At 42.1% G+C, this 21,727-nt stretch overlaps 1 protein-coding gene across 2 annotated transcripts in view; it reads right to left on the bottom strand.

The window, feature by feature from the left end:
- The window catches only part of SLC17A8 (solute carrier family 17 member 8), a 54,657-nt gene that overhangs the window by 9,513 nt on the left and 23,417 nt on the right, over window positions 1-21,727 (bottom strand). For both annotated transcript variants that reach the window (XM_002711219.6, XM_089308857.1), the window contains exons 3-9: window positions 18,886-19,004; window positions 16,007-16,121; window positions 13,085-13,172; window positions 6,338-6,424; window positions 5,921-6,060; window positions 5,641-5,790; window positions 4,592-4,724 (exon numbers count right to left, since the gene is read on the bottom strand). In XM_002711219.6, coding sequence (XP_002711265.4) covers window positions 4,592-4,724; window positions 5,641-5,790; window positions 5,921-6,060; window positions 6,338-6,424; window positions 13,085-13,172; window positions 16,007-16,121; window positions 18,886-19,004 — 832 coding nt within the window. The remainder of the gene's footprint in view (window positions 1-4,591; window positions 4,725-5,640; window positions 5,791-5,920; window positions 6,061-6,337; window positions 6,425-13,084; window positions 13,173-16,006; window positions 16,122-18,885; window positions 19,005-21,727) is intronic.

The following is a 21,727-nucleotide window of genomic DNA, read 5'->3' as shown; positions in this document are numbered from 1 at the left end:
CCATCTTCCCTTTTCCTAGAGAAATTGTACTTTGTCTTTTCGTCTTTTTTAAAGGTTTATTCTATTTATTTGAAAGGTAGAGTGACAGAGGGAGAAGGAAAAACAGGGAGAGAGAGGTATTCTGACTGTTGGTTCACTCCCCAAATGGCCCCTATGGGCAAAGCTGTGCCAGCCAAACCTGGAACTCCATCTGGGTTTCCCGCATGGGTGGCAGGGGCCCAAATATTTGGGCTACCTTCTGCTGCCTTCCCAGGTGCATTAGCAGGGAGCTAGATCGGAAGCAGAGCATCTGGGAATCAAACTGGCACTGATATGGGGCACCAGCATTGCAGGCGCTGGCTTAACCCACTGCACCACTATGCCAGCCTTACTTCCTTTAAATTCCAGTCAAATACAGCTCCCTCTGTGAAGTTTCCCTGCCAACTCTCCCCCACCCCCACTCAGTGATGCTGACATCTCCTTCTTATTTTATGAAGCTTTTCCGTATGGCTTTGTAATTTTTCATTTGTGCCTCTGCCTCACACACACACAAAAGATGTATCTTTGACCGAGTGTGGCTACCATGTAATGGGCATTCCACTAACTAATATTTAATGAATGAGTATCATGAAAAGAACATGTGATCAAGATTGATTGAGACTAAAATACAAACTAACGCACTACTCTAGACCTTGGTTATGTTACCACCTTTCTGAGCCCATTTCTTCAAAACTGCCACAGAGAAGAGCAAGCATTAATAGCTGTTTTAGAGGGACACCTAAAGAGGGTCATAAGACATTAAGAGAGCAACAATGGCTTCCGTGTTGTGCACAGTTGCTATATGTTTGTATTTTTTAACAACATTTTAAATCATACATAGGGCAAAACTGCTAGGTGTTTTGTGTCCTAACTACATGTGTTTTTTTTGAAGTGGCCTATCTTAAACAACAAATCATCTGGGTGAACCTCTTTCATTTTGCCACTTTCAACAAAGGTTGTGCCAGAAAGTTAACTCTTGTGAAGAATTAGAATGTGGACAATGTGTGAAGAATGAAACTTACAAATGTTACATTGGTTCACTGATAAGGAAAAAAATGTGATCTTAGCCAAATTTCCAAAAGAAGGAAAAGCAGTAAGAGGGGTTGATGCTGTGGCATAGTAGGCTAAGCCTCCGCCTGCAGCACCAGCATCCCTTATGGGCACCATTTCAAGTCCTGGCTGCTCTTCTTCTGATCCAGCCCTCTGCTTATGGCCTGGCACAGCAGTGGAAAATGGCCCAAGTGCTCATGCCCCTGCATTCACATGGGAGACATAGAAGAAGCTCCTGGCTCCTGGCTTCGGACTGGTAAAGCTCCAGCCATTGTGACCATTTGGGCAATGAACCAGTGGATGGAAGTCCTCTCTCTCTCTCTCCCCCTCTCTAGCTCTGCCTCTCAAATAAATAAAAAAATCTTAAAAAAAAAAAAAAGCATATAAGAGTCTAAATGGCTCATGCTATTGGTTAAAACACTACAGATAGGACTTTATGTTTCAGAGGCTTAAGGTTAAAATTCAAACTTCGGAAGTAATCCAGAGATCCGTGAACACGAAGCTATTCGGAATTCACAAGAGAAATGGCACTAGAACTTTAAAGCCTAAGAAAAGTTTCATTTCCTATTGAGACAGACTGAAGTTCACACAGGCAACTGAGGCAGGCTGGATTTTTTTACTTCAATCACATTTTACATGGTCTGTAGAGGGAAGTATGAGAATTTGACACTTGTCTGAGAACCTTGGAAATGTGCCAGGATTCAGAATGGCCTAGAACAGAACATTATGCCTACAGGTGATGTTTGTTTTAAATGATTGTAACATATTCCTTGTCTATGAGACAAAGAGAAAGATGTGACAGGCTGCAAGGGATATGATCCTTCTCAGTTGAAAAATGGTCTCTTATTTCTTTTTTAGGAAACATGAAAGCAGCTAAAATTTTTTAGAAGACTGTTCCAAGTGCTTCATCATAGCAAAAAAAAATCTATATTATTCAGTGATGGCACAAGCCTCTGTTTTCATGTAGTGACCTCCTGTCTTACATCTCTACACTAAGTTTTAATGTTTTTACTTTTAATGGACACATAGCAATTGTACCTAGTAAGGGGGTGGAGTGTGACACTTCAATACATGCATATAGTATGTAGTGACCAGATCAGGGTGATGGCATATCTAATACCTCAGATATTTATCATTTCTTTGAGTTAGGAACATTCAAATGCCTCTTCACTAGCTATTATGCAGTGTTCAATGAATTGTTGCCAACCATAGTAACCCTAGTGTGCTATATATCATTAGAAGTTGTTCCTCCCATCCAACTGCACCCCTGGACTTAACCATCTGCTCTCCATCCCTCCTTTCCCCACACCTTTCCCAGCCTCTGATAACCCCTCTGCTATTCTCTATGTCATCTGAGATCAACTTCTTAGCTTCTGTATATAAATGAGAACGTATGACATTTATCTTCCTGTGTCTGACTTCTTTCGCTAGTACTGCCTTCCAGTCCCATTCATGATACTGCAGATGACAGAACTGCATTATTTCATGACTCAATGGTATTCCATTGTGTATAGATATTACGTTTTTCTTTATCCATCCATTTGTCGAGGGGCACCTAGATAGATGCTGTGTCTTGGTTATTCTGAATGCATCTCTGTACCTAAGCAAAATGGGCCAACTGTGGCCTTTGTTTCTTAGTTTTCAGTGTAGAACTCACTGGTGGCACTATGTCAAAATATAAAACAGCATGAACACACACGTGAAGTGTATTTTTAAAAGATGGCAGAGGGGCCAGGAAAATTTCACACATGTATTCTAGTTGATACAGAAAAACAAAATTTTCTTCACAGTCACTTTATTAAGCACTTTAAAATCTGCGAATTCTCTTCACCACCACCCAACACTATCTCCACCAATTATAGAGAAACAACAGCAGTGGTATTGGGGCCCAAATAAATATAAATAGAACTTTCCCACAAAATATATTCAAGAATCTTTATGGCATCTGGGTTTACAAGAGATTGGGTACATTGTTCTGAAATCCAAAATTTTCTTTCAAGTTTCTAGCTTAGAAGTGTATGTTTTTGGCCAAGAGAAATACAGCACAATAGCAGATATTTGCTGGATAGCTTCTTTGGAAAACCTATTTTTCTGTTGTCATGAACACAGAAGAACATTTACTAAGGACTTGCTATAGATTGGACACTATGCTAGGTGTATTTACATATTGCTCTGAACTGAATATTATTATTCAGACTTTAAAGAAGAGGAAAATTGGCCCAGAGAATTTAGAACTCTGTCCATTGCACTCCAACTACATTGCTACCACTTCCATTCAAGCCATCAGCTCCTCTTGACAAGTCAACTGGACTTATTTCGCCTGTCCCAGCTACCTTGGAGAGGTCCCAGAATGCAATGCCCCAGTACATTCCCTCTTGCCTACATCTGCCAATCTTCAGACTCCTACTCAAAAGTTGAAGCTGAGAACAGGTTCTAATATCTTTGCCTGGGACAGCAGTCAGGCTGCTGGGAGACTGGGTGTTGATATGCCTCACTGATCAGACCTTATTCCTAAGATGCTGTAGGATCAGTTCAGGCCTGCTCCCATGTGTCTCCATATGCTCTTTGCTTTGGAATGGCCCTAACCAATCTATTCAGCAGTCAGAGCCCAGCTAGTCTCTGTTTCAATTTAATATCCCAGTTGTGACCTGTTGCCCCTAGATGCACAATCCTCTCCCTCCGACCAGCTCAAGCTGACCCCAGTTCCCTGTAGAGACAGCCCCAGAGTGACTCAGGGTATTGGCAATGGGCTCAGACCTGATATCCTGCCCAGGATCTGCCACTCAAGCAAGTCACTTTATTTTACCTCTGTTTTCTCCCAGGAAATTTCCTAGTGTCTGAAATAGAAAGAATTCCATAAATGCTCATTTAAAAATAAAATTAAAAAGGGTGAGAAAATAGAGGGTTCAAAAAGGTGAGCAACCATGAATATTGTACGGATCAAGATGACTTTCACCTACCTGTTGTGGGAAATCACCTAACTTTGTTGTCTTTGCAAAATCAAAACATAAAGCAGGGAATAAATCAACCAGGAAAGAGGATGGTGTATGTGTACCCATGTACATGTGTGTACCCATGCACACAAATACACATAAGCCAGGCATAAGGCTAAGTTGGGAGGAAAGATGATTATCCAGAGAAAATACTTCTCTCCTGTTTGTTACCAAAACATATGTACATGCAGAAAGGGAATAAAGTAGATAAGCAAAGAATAAGTGTGGAAGGATATGTGGAAAAGATAGACCTTAAACAGAAACATAAAGAGAAACCACATTGCTTTGGCACTGCAGTAGGTGAAAGCAGTGTTTCTGCAAGTTGTGTGTCCGCATTTATTGTCCATCAACTAAGACGTCCTATCTCAGGTTGCACAAGCCTGGGCTGGAGGACCACATGGTAGCAGTGGGATGAGCAACACAGGGGATGGGCTTTCATATCCATTCCAAGAACTCTACAGCCCTCTAAAATACGCTCTGACATTCTGTTTACTCCAGTTCCACAAACGCTGCTATGAAAGCTACAGTACCTCCGCAGTTCATGATTTTTCTGACAGCTGTTGTGGTCAAAATTTTTCTGCTTCTTAAATAATCAGCCAATTGTCCTCCGATAGGTACAACAATCGTCATCACCATGTGTGGGACTGCTGACAAGAGACCCACCTGGGAAGAAAAGAAAGAGTGAGCTATTTTTCACTGATGCTGAAAGATGGACCCTTAATTGCCTGCCCAGCCCCAGTGCTAGGATCCAGCCATGCTCGGATTTCTCAATAAATACACAGTGAAGGCGTAAGTGATTTTGAGTATAGACCTGTCTCTTCCACCAAACAGGACGATTCTGAAAGGTAGAGATGCCTTTTATCCCTCACCGAGACCCCAGCAGCCAGCACTGGAAAAGCGCTTGGCATGGACCGAGTGCTCACTAATGGCAGCCACCATCCGTGACTCTGCTGGTTTTTCCAGTCTCCTCTGACAACGCCTGTAGCTGTGTAGACATCTACCTCTGCTGGGCTGCTATTCTTTCCCTTGTAAGAATGAGGCTTAATTATTTTATGATGATGGCTTATGTTTCACCATACAAACCCTTCCTCCCTGAAACACAGACAACCTAATGACAGTGGCTTGAAGCCACTGAACGAAATTATTGCTAAACTATCACAAGCAGTAGTTGCTACATGGATAACCACTGTTAGGAAGAGAGGAGCCACCTGCAAAACAAGCTTTAAGGTTCTCTCTGCTGCTGAGTAGTTTATAGAAAAAAGAAACCCCGTACCCTCAAATCTTCTTATCCTTGCCTAATATGCAGTGCTTGAGAAAGCTTCAAACACACTTTGATATTGAACAGAACATAAATATTTAAAAGCAGCTTAATACAGCTCTGATCCTTACTAAGGAGAAATTAAACAGCTGTGTACACTCTGCACAGAATGTACAACTTGTCTGACCTGCAGGCTACTAGATGTTACAGATCTGTTCCAAACCATGATCGGCAAATTTAATTATTTTATCATCTAAGGATATGCTCAGTAGAATCAAGAAATTCAAAGTTCAAGAACACCTGAAGCATGTATGTGTTTACCTTACTTATTGCAAATCCAAAGACCTCTTCAAAATAAGCAGGCTGACTTATTAAAAGCAAATAAAAGGTCCAGCTTCTGCAAAAATTTGCCACAATGATTGCATAAACCGGCAATGACGTGAAAAATCTTTTCCATGGTGTATTAAATTTCTAAAGAGTAAAAATATCATGAGATTATTAGTGAAAATATTGACATCTTATTTTTTAAGAAGACAACACAATGACTAAGAGAAATACTTATATAAAAGAGGCAAATCTTCATCTGTCCATTTGTACTTACACTTAGACTAACCAAGTTGGCTCCTTCTCCTATACTTGTCTCTATATACGTCCTCTCCTCACTGGATATTGTTGGGTGAGCTGCTGGGCACTCATAGGCCTGCAGCAGCCAGAACATGTACCAAATGATCCCAAACATCCCTGCAGTCAAAACACAAAAGGCTTGAGGATATGGTCTCATTTTTTCCTGCCTCTAATTTTTTTAATTTTTAAAATCCTCCCAGATAGCAATATGTTCAACTAGGAGGAAGGACTTTGTTGATTTTCCTGTTATTGTTTACTGGTGTATAAAGAAAGCTGATGCTTTGCCTGTTTAAAAAAAAATCCACTTTACCATAGATAATCTTAGGTAGACAAGTATCCCATTTACCCAATAACTATGAATCACCCTGTGAAGTCACAAAGTCAAATCACTCACCATAAATATAAAAGACGGAGGACCATCCAATGTACTGCACTAGCACCCCTGCCAGGGGCATAGCAACCACTGCCCCTGCGTAGGAACCTGAAACAAGAAAAGATAGAGGGAGATCGACCCATTTTCATGCAAGCCTTGTCAGCCCATTGTCCATGTGGTAAAGTTGAGAATGAATCAAACAAACAGGAGTCAGACTGCCTTCCTGCAGAGACTGGCAGCCTCCCAGTATGCCTAACAACAGAGCTTTTAGGAAGGGAAGGTCATCAGCATGCCCTTTCACTATCCAGAGACCATCCAGGAATTAGACAGAGATTGCTCAGGGACCATAATTTAAAACAACATGAGAGAAGAGAATCACAAAATGGGGGAAATATAAGAGAAGTTAAATTCAACCAGACACATTACTGCATGCTAAAGAAAGCAAACAAAGGAACATATGGAATCTGCCCTTCAGAGCTCACAGTTCAAGGTGCTCACTTGAAGTCTTTAAACAGAAAACATCAGTGGCCCGGCGCTGTGGCGCAGTAGGTTAATCCTCCACCTGCAGTACCAGCATACCATGTGAGTCCCGGTTCTAGTCCCAGCTGCTCCTCTTTCCATCCAGCTCTCTGCTATGGCCTGGGAAGCCAGAAGATGGCCCAAGTCCTTGGGCCCCTGCACCCAAGTGGGAGGCCCGGAGGAGTCTCCTAGCTCCTGGCTTCAGATCAGCAAGCTCCGGCCGTTGCAGCCATTTGGGGAGTGAACCAGCAGACGGAAGACCTTTCTCTCTTTCTCTCCCTCTCACAGTCTGTAACTCTACCTCTCAAATAACTAAATAAAATAAATAAAATCTAAAAAAAAAAAAAAAAAAAAAAAAAAACAGAAAACATCAAAGTAGGAAAAAGATCGTGCTTTTATAGTTTCAATTTTTAAAAAATCAGAATATAATTGAATTCCAGGATGGCAAAACTGCCATCTCCATCTGTCTCTCTCATGGTACGTTTTCAAGTTTATTTCTGTTAATAAAAATTACAGAAGGCCATTGTTTTGAACTAGGTGCTGCACTAGGCAACACAGACCAGACTAAAAATCAAGATGGAGTCCCCTGTGCTAACGTTCCACATAACCAAATTGAAACTAATCCACTTATCTGACCTTCCAAGAAACCGGATAATTGCAAGATAACAGCCTAATTTCCCAGAAAGTTGAGTTTCAACTGACAATAATAAGGTTCCCCCTGCCTTACCCCTTTCACAGAAAAGGCAACTGATGTTAACCAGTTAGTAATTTTTATATTTTTGTCTTCCTATCCATTTTTTAAAAGTAAAGTAACATCAAAATGTACTTTTTGTTCTTTATTTCTGCTTTCCTCAGCCCTTCTCTGTCTATAAAAACAACCTCTGCTGCTCAGCCCATCAGAACACTAATTTCATTTTGTTAATGAAGAATTGGTTGATTCTAGAATGGAAAATAAAGACAAGTGAAATTAGTAGGGCCAGAGCTGTGCTGCAGTGGTTAAAAGCCCTGGCCTACAGCACTGGCATCCCACATGGGCACTGGTTTGAGTCCAGGCTGCTCCACTTCCAATCCAGTTCCCAGCTAATACACCTGGGAAAGCAGTGGAGGATGGCCCAAGTTCTTGGCCACTGTACCCACATGGGAGACCCAGAAGAAGCTCCTGGCTCCTGGCTTCAGTTTGGCTCAGCTGCAGCCATTGCACTCCCAGCTGGGGAGTGACCAGCAGATGGAAGACTTTCTCTGTCTCTAGCTCTCTCTGTAACTCTGCCTTTCAAAAATAATAAAATAAAATAAAATAAAATAAAAAGGTCTCAATAGAGACACTGTCCCCTCCTCCCCTCCTCAGATCGGGGTGAATTCTAAAAAAAAAAAAAAAAAAAAAAAAAAAAAAGAAAGAAAGAAAAGAAAAGAAAAAATTAGTATAGGGATTCTAGAGACTGGGAGGGGTTAAGGAAGAGGGGTAGAGAGAAACTAGATAAAGGGCACCAAAACATAGTTCAAAGTAATATGTTCTAGGGTTCCATAGCACCATAGGGTGATTATAGATCACAATCATGTTTTATATCCTTTATAGAGAACTGGAATAGAGGAGCTGATAGGCTCTAAACATGGAGGAAGGGGGTAATGGGAGAGATGGGGATACTGGTTAGCTGATTTGATCAGTTTATACTGGATGCACCTGTTGACATATTGCCTTTTGTCCCATAAAGCTGGATAAATATTACATGATCTTTAAATTGTCATGATGTTGCTCTTTGACATTTCTTATTTTGTAAATACTTAATATTGCAAATACTTACTTAAGTGTGTATGTTTATCTTGTCTAGACAAGATAGCGAGGGCTAGAGGCAGTGATGGGCCTCCACTATCTCCCACAATTCCAGGATATCTGGTGAGAAAACATGAGCCTTGCAAACTCCCAATACATATTAACTGAATTGAAAAGTTACTATCTGAAATTGACCCCTGGGCTGGGAATCAAAAAAGTTACTGCAGAAAAACTAATGAACTCAAAGGGCAATCCTTTATTCCAGAAGTCAATGCTCAGGAAAAGAGAAATTGGGGAGCTTGCAGGGATACAGGTTACGACACATCTTTCCAAACTGGGTCTGACTCTCTATGAAAGGCTAAAAGACTGAACCTGGGACCTGAAGTCTGAACATCACAACACCTGCGAAAGTCTCTAGACTCATTCTCCCCCGAGATAAGATAGGAATGAAATGTCTAACTCCTGTGTCTGTTTGAGGGGCAACTACACAATGTCATTGAAGACACTTTGTAAGCTCTAAAGGATTACACAAATGCCAGCTATTATTGCTATTATCACAGAATGACAACCATTTTTATTTCTTTATACAAACTTTAAAATTTCTCAAACCAGTAAGGCAAGTTCACCAGGGCAAACATTCAAAGAAGGCTGCAGGTCTGACTCTGCCTTGGTGTGGAGCAGGTGATCTTCCCTAGGCCAAATACGTCAGGAATGCAGATGAGGGTGGGGTCTCATAGATATGATGCCTATTGAATTGCAATATGAGAATCAACTGCAAATTCTCTCCCCAAACTGTACTCTATATATTGTGTGTGGGCGTGGAGGCAAATTGTTGAATTCTATGATTAGTATAGAGATGGTCCTCTATATATAAAGTCATACTAAAAATGATCCATAAGAAGAAGGAGATGGGAGAGGGAATGGAAGGTGGGAAGGGAGCGGGGTGGGGGGCATGAGGGAAAGAACCACTGTATTCCTAAAGTTGTATCTATGTAAAAATGCATTCATTAAATTAAAAAAAATTATGCAAAGAGACATGGAGACATGGAGAGTCCAGGAATAAACAACAACAACCAAGATTCATTGTGTGTGCTTTTGTTGTGGGGATAGGGACCCTAAATTATGCTGTGGAGATCCAGAGCCCTTGCTAGGTTGGAAAGACCTCCCAGCTAGACTTAGTCCAGGTTCTTGTCTTCCTGCAAATAAATACAACCAGGAGACGTAGAGAGAGGTGAGAGAAAAAAAAAAAAAAAAAAAAAGGCGGGATTTATTGAAAGGCAAAAAAAAAAAAAAAAGCAGGATTTATTGAAAGGCAAAGGGATAGCACACACTCAAAGGTGAGTGTGGGCAACCTCAAGAGAATTAGTGGAACTCAGACTGGGGTCCTGCTTTTATAGGATACAGGGTGGGGCTGTGGCACATGTGGTGAACTCCAAGGTGTTGTGGTACATAGTGGATAGTGAGGCTCAGCTGCAGGATGAGGAGTGGGTGTGCTAAGTCTTCAAGTGTGTTGAATCAGCACAAAAGAGTGATGGGATTTGAGTGGAGCACATGACCGTCCTGCTGGCAGTCCTTAGCTCTGGGTCCTCTGACTCCCTGCCTGGCCCATGTCACTTTCTGTGTGCTAAGCATTCTATTCCTGTGATGTTATTCTACCCTCTGCAACTTAATGAAGTCAGTCTCAATATTATCTCCATTTTACAAGGAAGCAAACAGTCCTGGGGGAGGGGAAGTAAATTGCCTGAGGTCACACAGGTGTGACAGAGTTCAGAATGCAGGTTCTTGGGACCTGTATTTAATAACTCAGCTCTGCCTCCTTCACACAAAAACATCCAATAATTCTCCATAGTAAGGAGCATTCTTTATGGGGCTGGCATTGTGGTGTAACAGGTTAAGTCACTGCCTGCAATGCTGACATCCCATATGGGCACACCACTTCCGATCCAGGTTCCTGCTAAGACATCTGAGAAGGCAGCAGAAAATGGTTCAAGTCCTTGGGCCCCAGCATTCAAATGAGAGACCTGAAGAAGCTCCTGGCTCCTGGCTTCAGCTTGGCCCAGCCCTGGCTGTTGCTGCCATCTAGGGAGTGAACCAGCAGATGGAAGACCTTTTTCTCTCTCTTTCCCTCTCCTTCCTTCTTCCTCTCTCATTGTAACTCTGCCCTTCAAATAAGTTTATATATATATATATATATATATATATATATATATATATATATATGAAAAAACAACATTCTTTGGGAAAATGCTACGACTTGACCTCAATGGCCTTCTTCTCTATCTGAAAAAACTCTTCCTCATCCTTCCAAATGGGCTTCAATGTCATCTCCCTTCACCCACAACCTTCGGGCATATACAACAAAGTGCTCTGCCCTGGGAGAAGGCTGCCCCTCTGGCCCTCGTGTGCTCACCATGACCATGAAGGAAACACGTAGCCCTTGAGTGATCACTGGATAGCACAGGGAGGGGCAGCAGCAGAATCAGGCGTAGGAAAGAGTCCCCAGATCTGCCTTTATGAGCCATGAGAATGTAAATCCTTTTTTCCTCCCTGAACCTAAGTTTCCTCAAGTACTAGACATGGGGGTGTAACGGGATGTTTTCTAGAATCTCTTCTCACTCTGAAATCTTTTGAGATCAAGAATCAATCAACCTCCTGGTCTGGGTTTCCTTGTAAGGACATTTTCCCTTGACTGTTTATTGAAATCAAGGCCACACCTTCACTGGGGAATGTAATAGGACCTGTGACCTTGACCAGGTAACTTTCCTTGGGAGTCAAACTACCTCTTAAATCAGCCCTTTTAGGGCTGTAAAGACGCACTAAGACTGGGGGGGGAGTGGCTGCGAGTCACTCTCATTTTGCTGGCAAATCAAAATGAAAAGCCTTACAAATAAGCCATCCAAAGAAGTCAAGACCAAGGATCCAGTAAACCACAAGATGAGTTGGGCAGAAGCTTATAAGCTCAGTAGTAGGGTCAGAGGTGCTCTTGAAATGCAAATGAGAAGCCAGATATGGTTTCTAAAGACATTTCAGCTGCACACGCATATCCAAACAAGGCAGAAAACAAATACATTGGCGGATGTTTCACACCAAATTCCCAGAAATATTTGATCACTATTACTAATGTAAGAATTGTTATTTGGCAGGTAAGTGGAAAATCAAGAGAAAAAAATAAAAACATTCACAAAAATGAAAAGGAAGTTTTATTTCTCTTCTTAGCAAAGAAGTACAGGTTAGCTTATCTTAGGAAATTCAGGCTAGCTTGAAAAATCAGACCTAAATTCTAACGCTAACTCTTTGGGTCCCATCATGACTTTTGTGGTCCAAGGTACTTTTGCCTACATGGGCACCTTCCCCCATAAACAATACTTTAAAATACATTTATAACTTTGTTGCTGCAGTTTTTCTATTGTGGATTGGTATCTAAGTAAACCCTTCAGAACCCTGCATCCTTCCAGCAATACATAGAGGGACCAGTCCCAAAAGGATGCTTATGGTGAGGAGCCTTAGCAAGACTGGGGGTCCTGTACTACTTGAGGATGCCTAAATCTACTTTCTGGTGAGATGGATGGTCTCTACTTCACTTTTATCTGGAATATAATGGCAAAAATAATTGAAATGTCTCTGATAAAATACACATTTGCTATGGTTTGAATGCAGTTTAAGTGTGTCCCTCACAGGTTTTTGTATTGAAAACATTGTCCTCACTGTGGCAGTGGGAGTTGGTGGGCCTTTAAGAGATGGGGCCTAGTAAAGGTTTTCAGGTCATTGAGGGTGTGTCTCTCTTGCTTCCTGCGCAATCTGTGGCTCTTGCCTGTGTTCACTCCTTCCATCATGATGCCATTCGCCATGAGGTCCTCATCAGAGCTGAGCCATGCTAGCACCACATTGCCATCTATCTTTAGAACTGTGAGCTCAATAAACCTCTTTTCTTTATAAAGTTAATCTGTCATTACAATAAGCAAAAATGGTCTAATGCAGTGTTAGCAGTGTGTAGTACGGAAAGTTCCAGAGCAAGAATCGGGTGGTTCTGCTCTGGCTCCATGACTTTGTATATGTGTGACCTTGAGTAATGGCCGTGTGACCTTGGGCAAATCATTGGACTTCAGTTTCAATGTAAAAAGAGAAGTGGGAGGTTTGATTATCCCATTTCTTCCACATTTACCCTTGGCAAATGTCATTTGTTGGCTATCCAACAGCCACTTCCAACCCTTTCTCCCTTCTTTTTTCCTGGAGAGGCTGTAGAAGGTAGGCAACTGCTTTCCTATCCTCCCCTGAGTAAGTAAAGTGTGTGACATAGTTACAGGAGTTGGAAGTCCGGTAGGGACTTTGGGAAAGTATTTGCTTTCCCTGCATGGATTGTTGAGCAGCACAAATAACAGCAACAGTCACTCACCTTTGTGATTCTGTTAGGTAGCAAGACTCTGCTTAAGACCCTTAATGGGGCTTTCAGTTACTTAAAGCCAAAATTCTAATACACCTACCACAAAAAGAGGTTGTGGCCAACCGGCTTCTCTCCAATGGTGGTGCCCACTTACTCCACATCCCGTGGCAGGCGGGGTAGGTCACACCCTGGCAGAAGGATTGGAAATAGATTAATTTCCTGCAGTTTCTATATGTTTAAAACATGGATGCTGCTTCTTTACACCAGCTACAGTTTAAAAGGCCAATTCATAGACACTGCTAGAGACTGAATGCCTGTTTCCCCCACCAGATTCTTATGTTGAAACCTAATCCTCCATATGATGGTGTTTGGAGATGGACCTCTGGGTGACTATGTTATGAGGATGGCAACCCCAGGAAGGGCCCTTGCCCCTTCAGCCATATGAAGACCCAGAGAAGATAATGGTGTGTGAGTCAGGAAGAAGCCCACACCAGATACCAAGTCTGCTGGTACCTTGATCTCACCGTTCCCAGCCTCCAGAACTGGGAGAAATGAATTTTTGTTGCTTATTAACCACTGGTTTATGGTATTCTGTTACAGTAGCCCCAAAAGCTAAGACACCATGATTCAGATTTTTGACTCACAGCACATATGCTAAAATTCAAATAAAGTGCAAATGTGAATATGATAGGGAAAGGGGAAGGAAGTTTTTACATTTCCTGTATTGCAGAATATCAGTATAAGAAGGGAATTCCATGATCTCTCGGTCCATTCTCTCATTTCAAGATACAGGAGCTGAGTGAGGCTCAGACTCGTAAGGTGACTAGAACTTAATCTTCATGACTGCTAATATCACATTCTTCCCACCACACCAGTGTTTCCCAAAGTGTGCTAGTAGGACTAGAGTTGGATTTGAGGGGCTACAACAACTTACCCTCTTAATTATAAATGCTACATAAACATTCTAATCCATTTTAGGAAAAAATGTAATTAGCACATTACTTTGGGTTGAGTAGGATTTGTCTCTCCAAAACTCATGTAAGGGGTTTAAACTTTGATGCTGTAATGTTAATGATTGATGGATTGGAGTGGGGTGGGGGGGCTTGATCTAATTATGGCATTTGTAAAGTATGTCTGGTGGGATGTCTTTGGGTCAGTGAGGCTGTGTCCTCAGAGATTGGTTCTTACAACAGGATAGATTATTATTTGAGTTCAAGTTCTACCTAGGCTCGCTCACTCGTGTTCTCTCTCTCTCTGTTTCCTGACTCACTGTGTGATTGTTACTCCACAAATGCATGACAAGCCTCCACCAGTTATGGGCCACTAATCCTAAACCATAACCTCCAAACTGTAAGCTAACATAAACCTTTTCCATCCCAAGAAACTCCTTGAGAGTTCTAATTAAGGTCAGGAAAGCAGACTAATATATACATCAAAGCTATGATTTCAAAGATATTGTTATCTGGAACAAGGGATTTTGGGGTTTCTTTTTTATTTTAAGTGAGTTGATCTAGGTGAAAACAACAGTCAAGTAACTGTACAAGTTGTACATGGTTATAACAAAGTGAGGACAACTAGCACTGAGTGACTGAGTTTGAATAATGTTGCTGTACTTAAGAAGTTGGCAAGGTAGAGCCCAGTTTGGCCCACCACCTGTTTTTGTACAGCCCACAAGCTGATAATGATTTTTAAAAAAGAGTTATTTTATTTATTTGAAAAGCAGAGTTAGAGAAAGAGAGAGAGAGACAGACAGAAAGAGATTGTCCATCTGCTGGTTCACACCCAAAATGTCCACAACAGCCAGGACTGGGCCAGGCTGAAGTCAAGAACCAGGAGCTTCTTCTAGGTCTCATACATGGGTGGCAGGGGCCCAATCACTTGGGCCATTTTCTGCTGCTTTCCCCAGGCCATTAGAAGGGAGCTAGATTGGAAGTGGAGCAGCTAAGACACAAACCAGTGCCCAGATGGGCTTAACCAACTATGCTGCAACACCAGCCCCTAAAAATGATTTTTATGTTTTTAAGTGGTAAGGAAAAAAATCAAAGGGAGAATTATATTTTATGGCAACCTATATGCCACATTGGCTTCACATTTTAGGGTCTAAAAAGCTTTACTGGAATACAGCCATGTCCATGTGTCTCCATATTGTCTGTGATTGTTTTTGTACTATAAGAGCAGAGTTCAGTAGTTGCAACAAAGTTGGCATGGCCATTAGAGCCCTAAATATTTACCCTTGGCACTGCATCAAGTTGCCATTTTCGTGGAGTTAAATTTTGGCATCAGACTACACCCTTGGAAACTTGCACATTATTAATACATTGACTTAAATTGCTGTGGTTGAAAGAGCCCTTGCTATGTCAGCTCTAAGTTTTAGTTTCATCTTCTATTAACATAAAGTAGTTTATTAGATTATCTCTAAAGTCATTATGGAAATCTATTAGATATAAATGTGGAATAAGACAAGCCATTTTAAGTAAAATATTTGTAATTGTAGCCATCATCAGAGAGCTGAGATAGCAGGACAAGGTAGAAAATTGGAAAACTAAGAAAAGGGGATTTTGGGCGCAGTGTTGTGGCGCAACAGGTTGAACCACAACCCACAATGCTGGTATCCCATATGAATGCCAGTTCAAGTTCCAACTGCTCCACTTCTAATCTTTGCTAGTGCACCTGGGAAAGCAGTGGAAGATGACCAAAGTACTTGGGCCGCTGCTACTCAAACAGGAGGCCCGGATGCAGTTTCTGGCTCCTGGCTCTGGCCCAGTCCAGCCCCAGTCATTGTGGCCATTTGGGAAGTAGATCATAGATGGATGATCTCTTACTTGCTCTGTAACTCTGTCTTTCAGACAAATAAGTAAGTCTTTTTTAATTTATTTTGTTTGTTTTTAATAAATCTTCAAAATGTAATGCAGCTTTAAAAAGGAAGACAGGAAGGAATGGGGATGGTTTTCTTGAGCTGAATTTTCTAAAAGATTACATTGTCTCTGGCAATATAAAAAACCATGAGGAAAGCCTTTCCTACCTCCACTAGACCTTGCAAAATTCTGACACACATGACGCATCCATAATGCACTCTGGCCGCAGAAGGAATGAACATGTTCAAAGTTGATGTTAAGAAGATGGCAGCTCCAAAGACCCTGAGGGACCAAAGCACTATGTTACTGGAAGACCAGGTGATAGTTGATGCACTTCAGTTAAACATCTAAAAAGAACCTAACAGTTTATATAAGATCCCTGTGAAAATGAAGACAAATTAATTCAGAGAAATAAGTGTATTAGGGTCTCCTGTGCCCCCAAGCTAGACTGTGGCTGCTTTGATTCCCAAGGTCCAGTCTCGACCAAATATAGACACATTTTTGGAAGCACAGGTGTCTTCTTGGATGGTGTCCTAGAAAGCTGCAGAATGAGCAGCTTGAAGGGAGCTTGCTGGAGACCCACCCATATGAGAAATACAATTGGAAAGGAACTGGAAATATTTTCTATTCTTTTTCTCGTGCATGTTATACTCTGCCCGGGGCCACCAAACTGAACCTTCTTGACTATTCCTTTCTAACGCTCCCATGTTTGAGGCTGTGTCTCCTGCTTCCCAGGGCTGTACTCTAGTTTCCCAGTTTTCTTTTGCCTTGGAACCAACCAAGCACAAGAGAGGTGGCCCTTCAATCACAACTCAGTGTCCCTGCCCTCTCCACCCTGCTCAGCTCACAAGAAAAAAAGCACCATTTTTTCTCTTCCCCCTCAGGTTAATGATGCTTCAACCTTTTTTCCCATACAATACAATCATATTATTGTGATTTCTTTATAGGACAGAGGTGTAGGCAGTAACCTAGGAAATCAAAACTGCCAATATTAGTATTTGTATCACTTTATAAGAAGAATAGATTCTCTACATTTCCACTAAACTAGGGTCTTTTTGCTTTTTACTTGATGAACTCTTTAATACTGGCATGTTAAGCACTTGATACAATGGAAATTAAAGATATGTTATCTCAAAAGAGAAGGGGAAAGGGAGAGGGAGGGAGGGGGAGAGAGAGAAAGGGAGAGAGTATGGGAGAAAGGGACTATCATTATATCCTCAGAACTGTATCTATTAACTATATTGAACCTGTTAAAGACTAAAAAAATGAAAATTAAAAAATAAAGTTAGAAAATAAGATATAAACAAGAAGATGAGTAAAAACAATCATGTTTGCACGTTTTTGGATCTCACAGTAAAGGTTTTTTTAAGTTTTACCCATAAAGAAAATATATTTTATATTACAACACCATCTATGCTCATACACACAAATGTAACTGAAATAAGTTTCAAAAACCAATCATTGTTCTTATGCGCAATGCACTTAGTATTTACTATTCTGCTTTATTCAATTTATTCTGTTTCTCTCTCATCTCTCTCAAATATTTGTTAAATTGCTATAGCAGTATCACAACCATTTAATAAGTTGTTTTAGAGTCTGAAAAACACAGCTTTATAAAATGCAATATACTTCATAAAATCCATTGATATAGTCATATGAGAAATACAATTGGAAAGGAACTGGAAATATTTTCTATTCTTTTTCTCATGCACGTTATACTCTCTATCTCCCCCAAGTGGTCATCCTCTTCTGCTTGACTACCTCTAGTGACAGAGAACTCATTGCAAATTGACATAGCTCCTTCTGTTCTGAGACACTTTTAATTGCTCAAGCACCCACTATAAAGTCTCAAGGGCATCAAAGGCACATTGTGCAGTCTAAAGGCAAGCCCTTACTACTGACATGACAAAACCTTATGAGTGCCTAGGATGGCAGAATGTCAGTGGTGAAAGAGAACTGAAATGCAATGTGGTTGAATGGTTTCACTTTACAGATGAGAAAACTGAGGCCCAGTGAGAGAGGGAAAGTAACTCAGTAGAGGTTACCAGTGAGCCATTAAGGAGCCAGGATCTATTCCTCCTGACTCATAGTTAAATGTTCTCTTTTATCACGTAATCGCTTAAACAGTTACAAGGTAAATTATATTGGTCAAAAATGTAAGTATAGGGGCCTGCGTCGTGGCGCTGTAGGTTAATCCTCTGCCTGCGGCGCTGGCATCCCATATGGGCACTGGTTCTAATCCTGGCTGTTCCATTTCCAGTCCAGCTCTCTGCTATGGCCTGGGAAAGCAGTAGAAGATAGTCTAAGTGCTTGGGCCCCTGCACCCACGTGGGAGACCAGGAAGAAATGCCTGGCCCCTGGCTTCAGATAGGCGCAGCTCTGGCTGTGTGGCCATCTGGGGAGTGAACCAGCAGTTGGAAGACCCTTCTCTCTGTCTCTCACTCTCACTGTCTGTAACTCTAACTCTCAAATAGAAATAAATAAAATCTTTAAAAAAAATCTTTACACACAAACACAATTGAAAAAAAAAAGTATGTATATAGACTCTGAAGAACAGGACTGGGGTGAGCATTTAGCCTAGCGGTTAAGACATAAATTAAAATGCCCACTTCTCACATCAAGATTTGATATTCAGCTCTAGCTCCTGACTCTGGTTCCTGCTAATGCAGACCCACAAGGCAGCAGTGATGGCTCATGTAATTACTGGGTTCCTGCTTCCCATATGGGAGACTTGGATTGAGTTCCCAACTTCCAGCTTCAGCCCGCACAGTTCTAACCTTTATGGGCATTTGGGAAATGAACCAGTGAAAGGGAGCACACATATTCTCTCTCTCTCTCCTCCCCGCATTCTTTCATTTTCTTTCTCCCATAATAATTTACTACAGAATAGACTATTTGAGATCAAGATCTGCAAATTGTATGTATGAGGATGGCTCTCATTTTTCATTTTGCACCCTCAAAATGAGCATTGACCCTGCAGATTTTACAAAGGTAGAAAGCCACTTTATAACCTGTACAGCACTGCCGTTGGATCCATTTATCTTACCTGTTAGCAGCAAACTTGTTTGAAATGAAACCGCCTGGAATTTGTGTCACAATATAGCCCCAGAAGAAAGATCCGTGGATCAGGCCCACTGTCTCTGGATCCCAGTTAAACTGTGCCGTCTGGAGATGAGGAATCAGATACAGTTAGGGTTGTAAGGAAACACTTCACCAGCATTGCATTTCTCACCAAGAATCCTGCCTAATAACACCATGAGGCTTCTCTTTCCTTCCTTTATTGAACGAGTGTTTCTGGAGGTTGCCTCGCGTCCTTGAGATACGGCAGTGAGCAAAACAAAGTCCCTCCTCTCTTGGAGCTCACCTTCAAAGGAGAAAGAGGCACATATTTAAACATCTGTATGTTGAGAAAATAGTGATGAGGGCTAGGAGTAAAAAAAGAAAACAGCTTATGAAGAAAACAACAGTGTTTAGTGTTACCAGGTTATTTACTAGTTGATTCAGATACCAGCTTAGAGCACAAAGAGAGTCCATCTTGGGTCTCTCATTTCTTAAAGAAGATAATAAGAACTATTCTAGGTGCCCATAGAAAGTGTGGGGCTAAATGGCATGACTGTTTGCAGTAGATTATGAAAGAGTCTTCCTGCATCAGATGAGGATAGTGCCTCAAGCACAGTGAAGTCTCAGTTAGCAGTCACTATTGTTACTCTAATGGGACAGAGGCCACCGCCTGCCCTCCCCCAACTCTCAGGCCACTGAGAATGTCCTTTGCCAGGGCTAGAGTCCCTCTTCTCACTTCCTTCTCCATGCTGAACAGTTCCTTGCTTTCAGACTCATGGCACGTGTCTTTTCCTCTACGGAAGCTTCCTGACCATCTCACTCCACATTGACTTGGTCTCTGCTTCCTGGGTTTGTCCCACAGAGCTGTGATCCTGCAGCCCTGGTGTTCCCTTGTGCTGCCCTCAGAGTAGCTGTGCACATGTCCATGTCCCACCCTGGGGGATGAGAAGCTCTAGGAAGGCACCCCCGTCCTGTTCAGAAGGTGCAAGGAAACATTTGCTGAGTGGGTGAATACATGAGTGGCTCTGGGAATCATTGACACAAAAATGCCAGAATGGAGTGAGGGCTCCTCATTATCAATAAACTATGTTTTGTAAACTTTCATCACAGTTTATTTTCTTCTCACAAGTTATTACACATTTATTTGATAATTTATTCAACGTTCACCTACTGTTTCCGTATACTAGGTCAGGTGCTGGACAATACAAATACAAATTCAAACAGGAACTGCCTTGGCCTTCAAACCACAGCCTAAGTGACATCATTCTGTATTTTCTCTATTATACTGAACACTGTGCCAATTAGGAAGATGAAACTCAAGAGTAAAAAGGAACTAATAACCATTCATTCGGATCAGATCACCAAATTTTCATTTGGTGCCTATTTTTGTGTCACATATCATTTTAAGCATTCGGGTTACACCAGTGAATAACAGTAATGCCTGCCTTTATAAAGAAGCAAATGTGAGCCGGCGCCGCGGCTCACTAGGCTAATCCTCCACCTAGCGGCACCGGCACATCGGGTTCTAGTCCCGGTCAGGCGGGACGCCGGATTCTGTCCGGTTGCCCCTCTTCCAGGCCAGCTCTCTGCTGTGGCCCGGGAGTGCAGTGGAGGATGGCCCAAGTCCTTGGGCCCTGCACCCCATGGGAGACCAGGATAAGTACCTGGCTCCGCCATCGGGTCAGCACGGTGTGCCGGCCGCAGCGCGCTGGCCGCGGCGGCCATTGGAGGGTGAACCAACGGCAAAGGAAGACCTTTCTCTCTGTCTCTCTCTCTCACTGTCCACTCTGCCTGTCAAAAAATAAAAAATAAATAAACTAAAAAAAATAAAGAAAGAAAGAAGCAAATGTGGATAGCAGGTAATAAACAACTATATAGTGAGTTAGATGGTAACCAACAATGAGAAGTGGAAAAAATTCAAGGAATTGGGATATGAAGTGTTGGGTGGGGTGAGAGGGACTGAACTTTTAGATACAAGGACCAGGACAGACGTCACTGAGATGATTTTTGAGTAAAGACCTAAAGGAAAGAACAGAGCCAGTCATGCTGTCATCTGAAAGGCGAGTTTCCAAGCAGAAAACAGCAAGGTGAGTGAGGGTCCCGAGGTGCAGGTCCATGTAGCTTGAGGGTCATGACGAGGAGGGGAAGAAGAGCGGGTATTGGAGTAAGAGAGGCTGAAATGGTGAAGAGCTCTTAAGGACCTTGGCCTTGACACAGAGATAAAGACCATTGCAAGATTTAAGCAGGGGAGGGATGTGATCTTGCTGAGGCACTTTCCATTATTTCCTCCTTTAATCCTTGGAACACTGAGGGGTAATTATTATTACGCATTCTTCGAAAGTGAGGAAACAGAGGCCTAATGAAATGAATTCACTTGCCCAGGGTCACACAGCTAGTTGTAGGAGAGAGGTCACAACCTCTCATCTGCCTGATCATCATCCCCGCCCCCTGGCAAAAGCTACCTTCTCTCCAGCGTTGTTTTTTTTTTGTTTGTTTGTTTTTTGTTTTTTGTTTGTTTTTTTTTTTTTGACAGGCAAAGTGGACAGTGAGAGAGAGAGACAGAGAGAAAGGTCTTCCTTTTGCCCTTGGTTCACCTCCAATGGCCGCCGCACAGCGCTGATCCGATGGCAGGAGCCAGGTAGTGCAGGGCCCAAGGACTTGGGCCATCCTCCACTGCACTCCCTGGCCACAGCAGAGAGCTGGCCTGGAAGAGGGGCAACCGGGACAGAATCCAGCGCCCCGACTGGGACTAGAACCCGGTGTGCCGGCGCCGCAAGGTGGAGGATTAGTCTAGTGAGCCACTGCACCTGCCCCTCTCCAGCTTTTAT

Source organism: Oryctolagus cuniculus, chromosome 11 (assembly GCF_051225735.1).
Source record: "Oryctolagus cuniculus isolate XC-2025 breed Fujian yellow rabbit chromosome 11, ASM5122573v1, whole genome shotgun sequence".
NCBI lineage: Eukaryota > Metazoa > Chordata > Mammalia > Lagomorpha > Leporidae > Oryctolagus > Oryctolagus cuniculus.
Note: the sequence above shows the minus strand (reverse complement) of the source record. Positions and strands in the feature narration are given on the sequence as shown.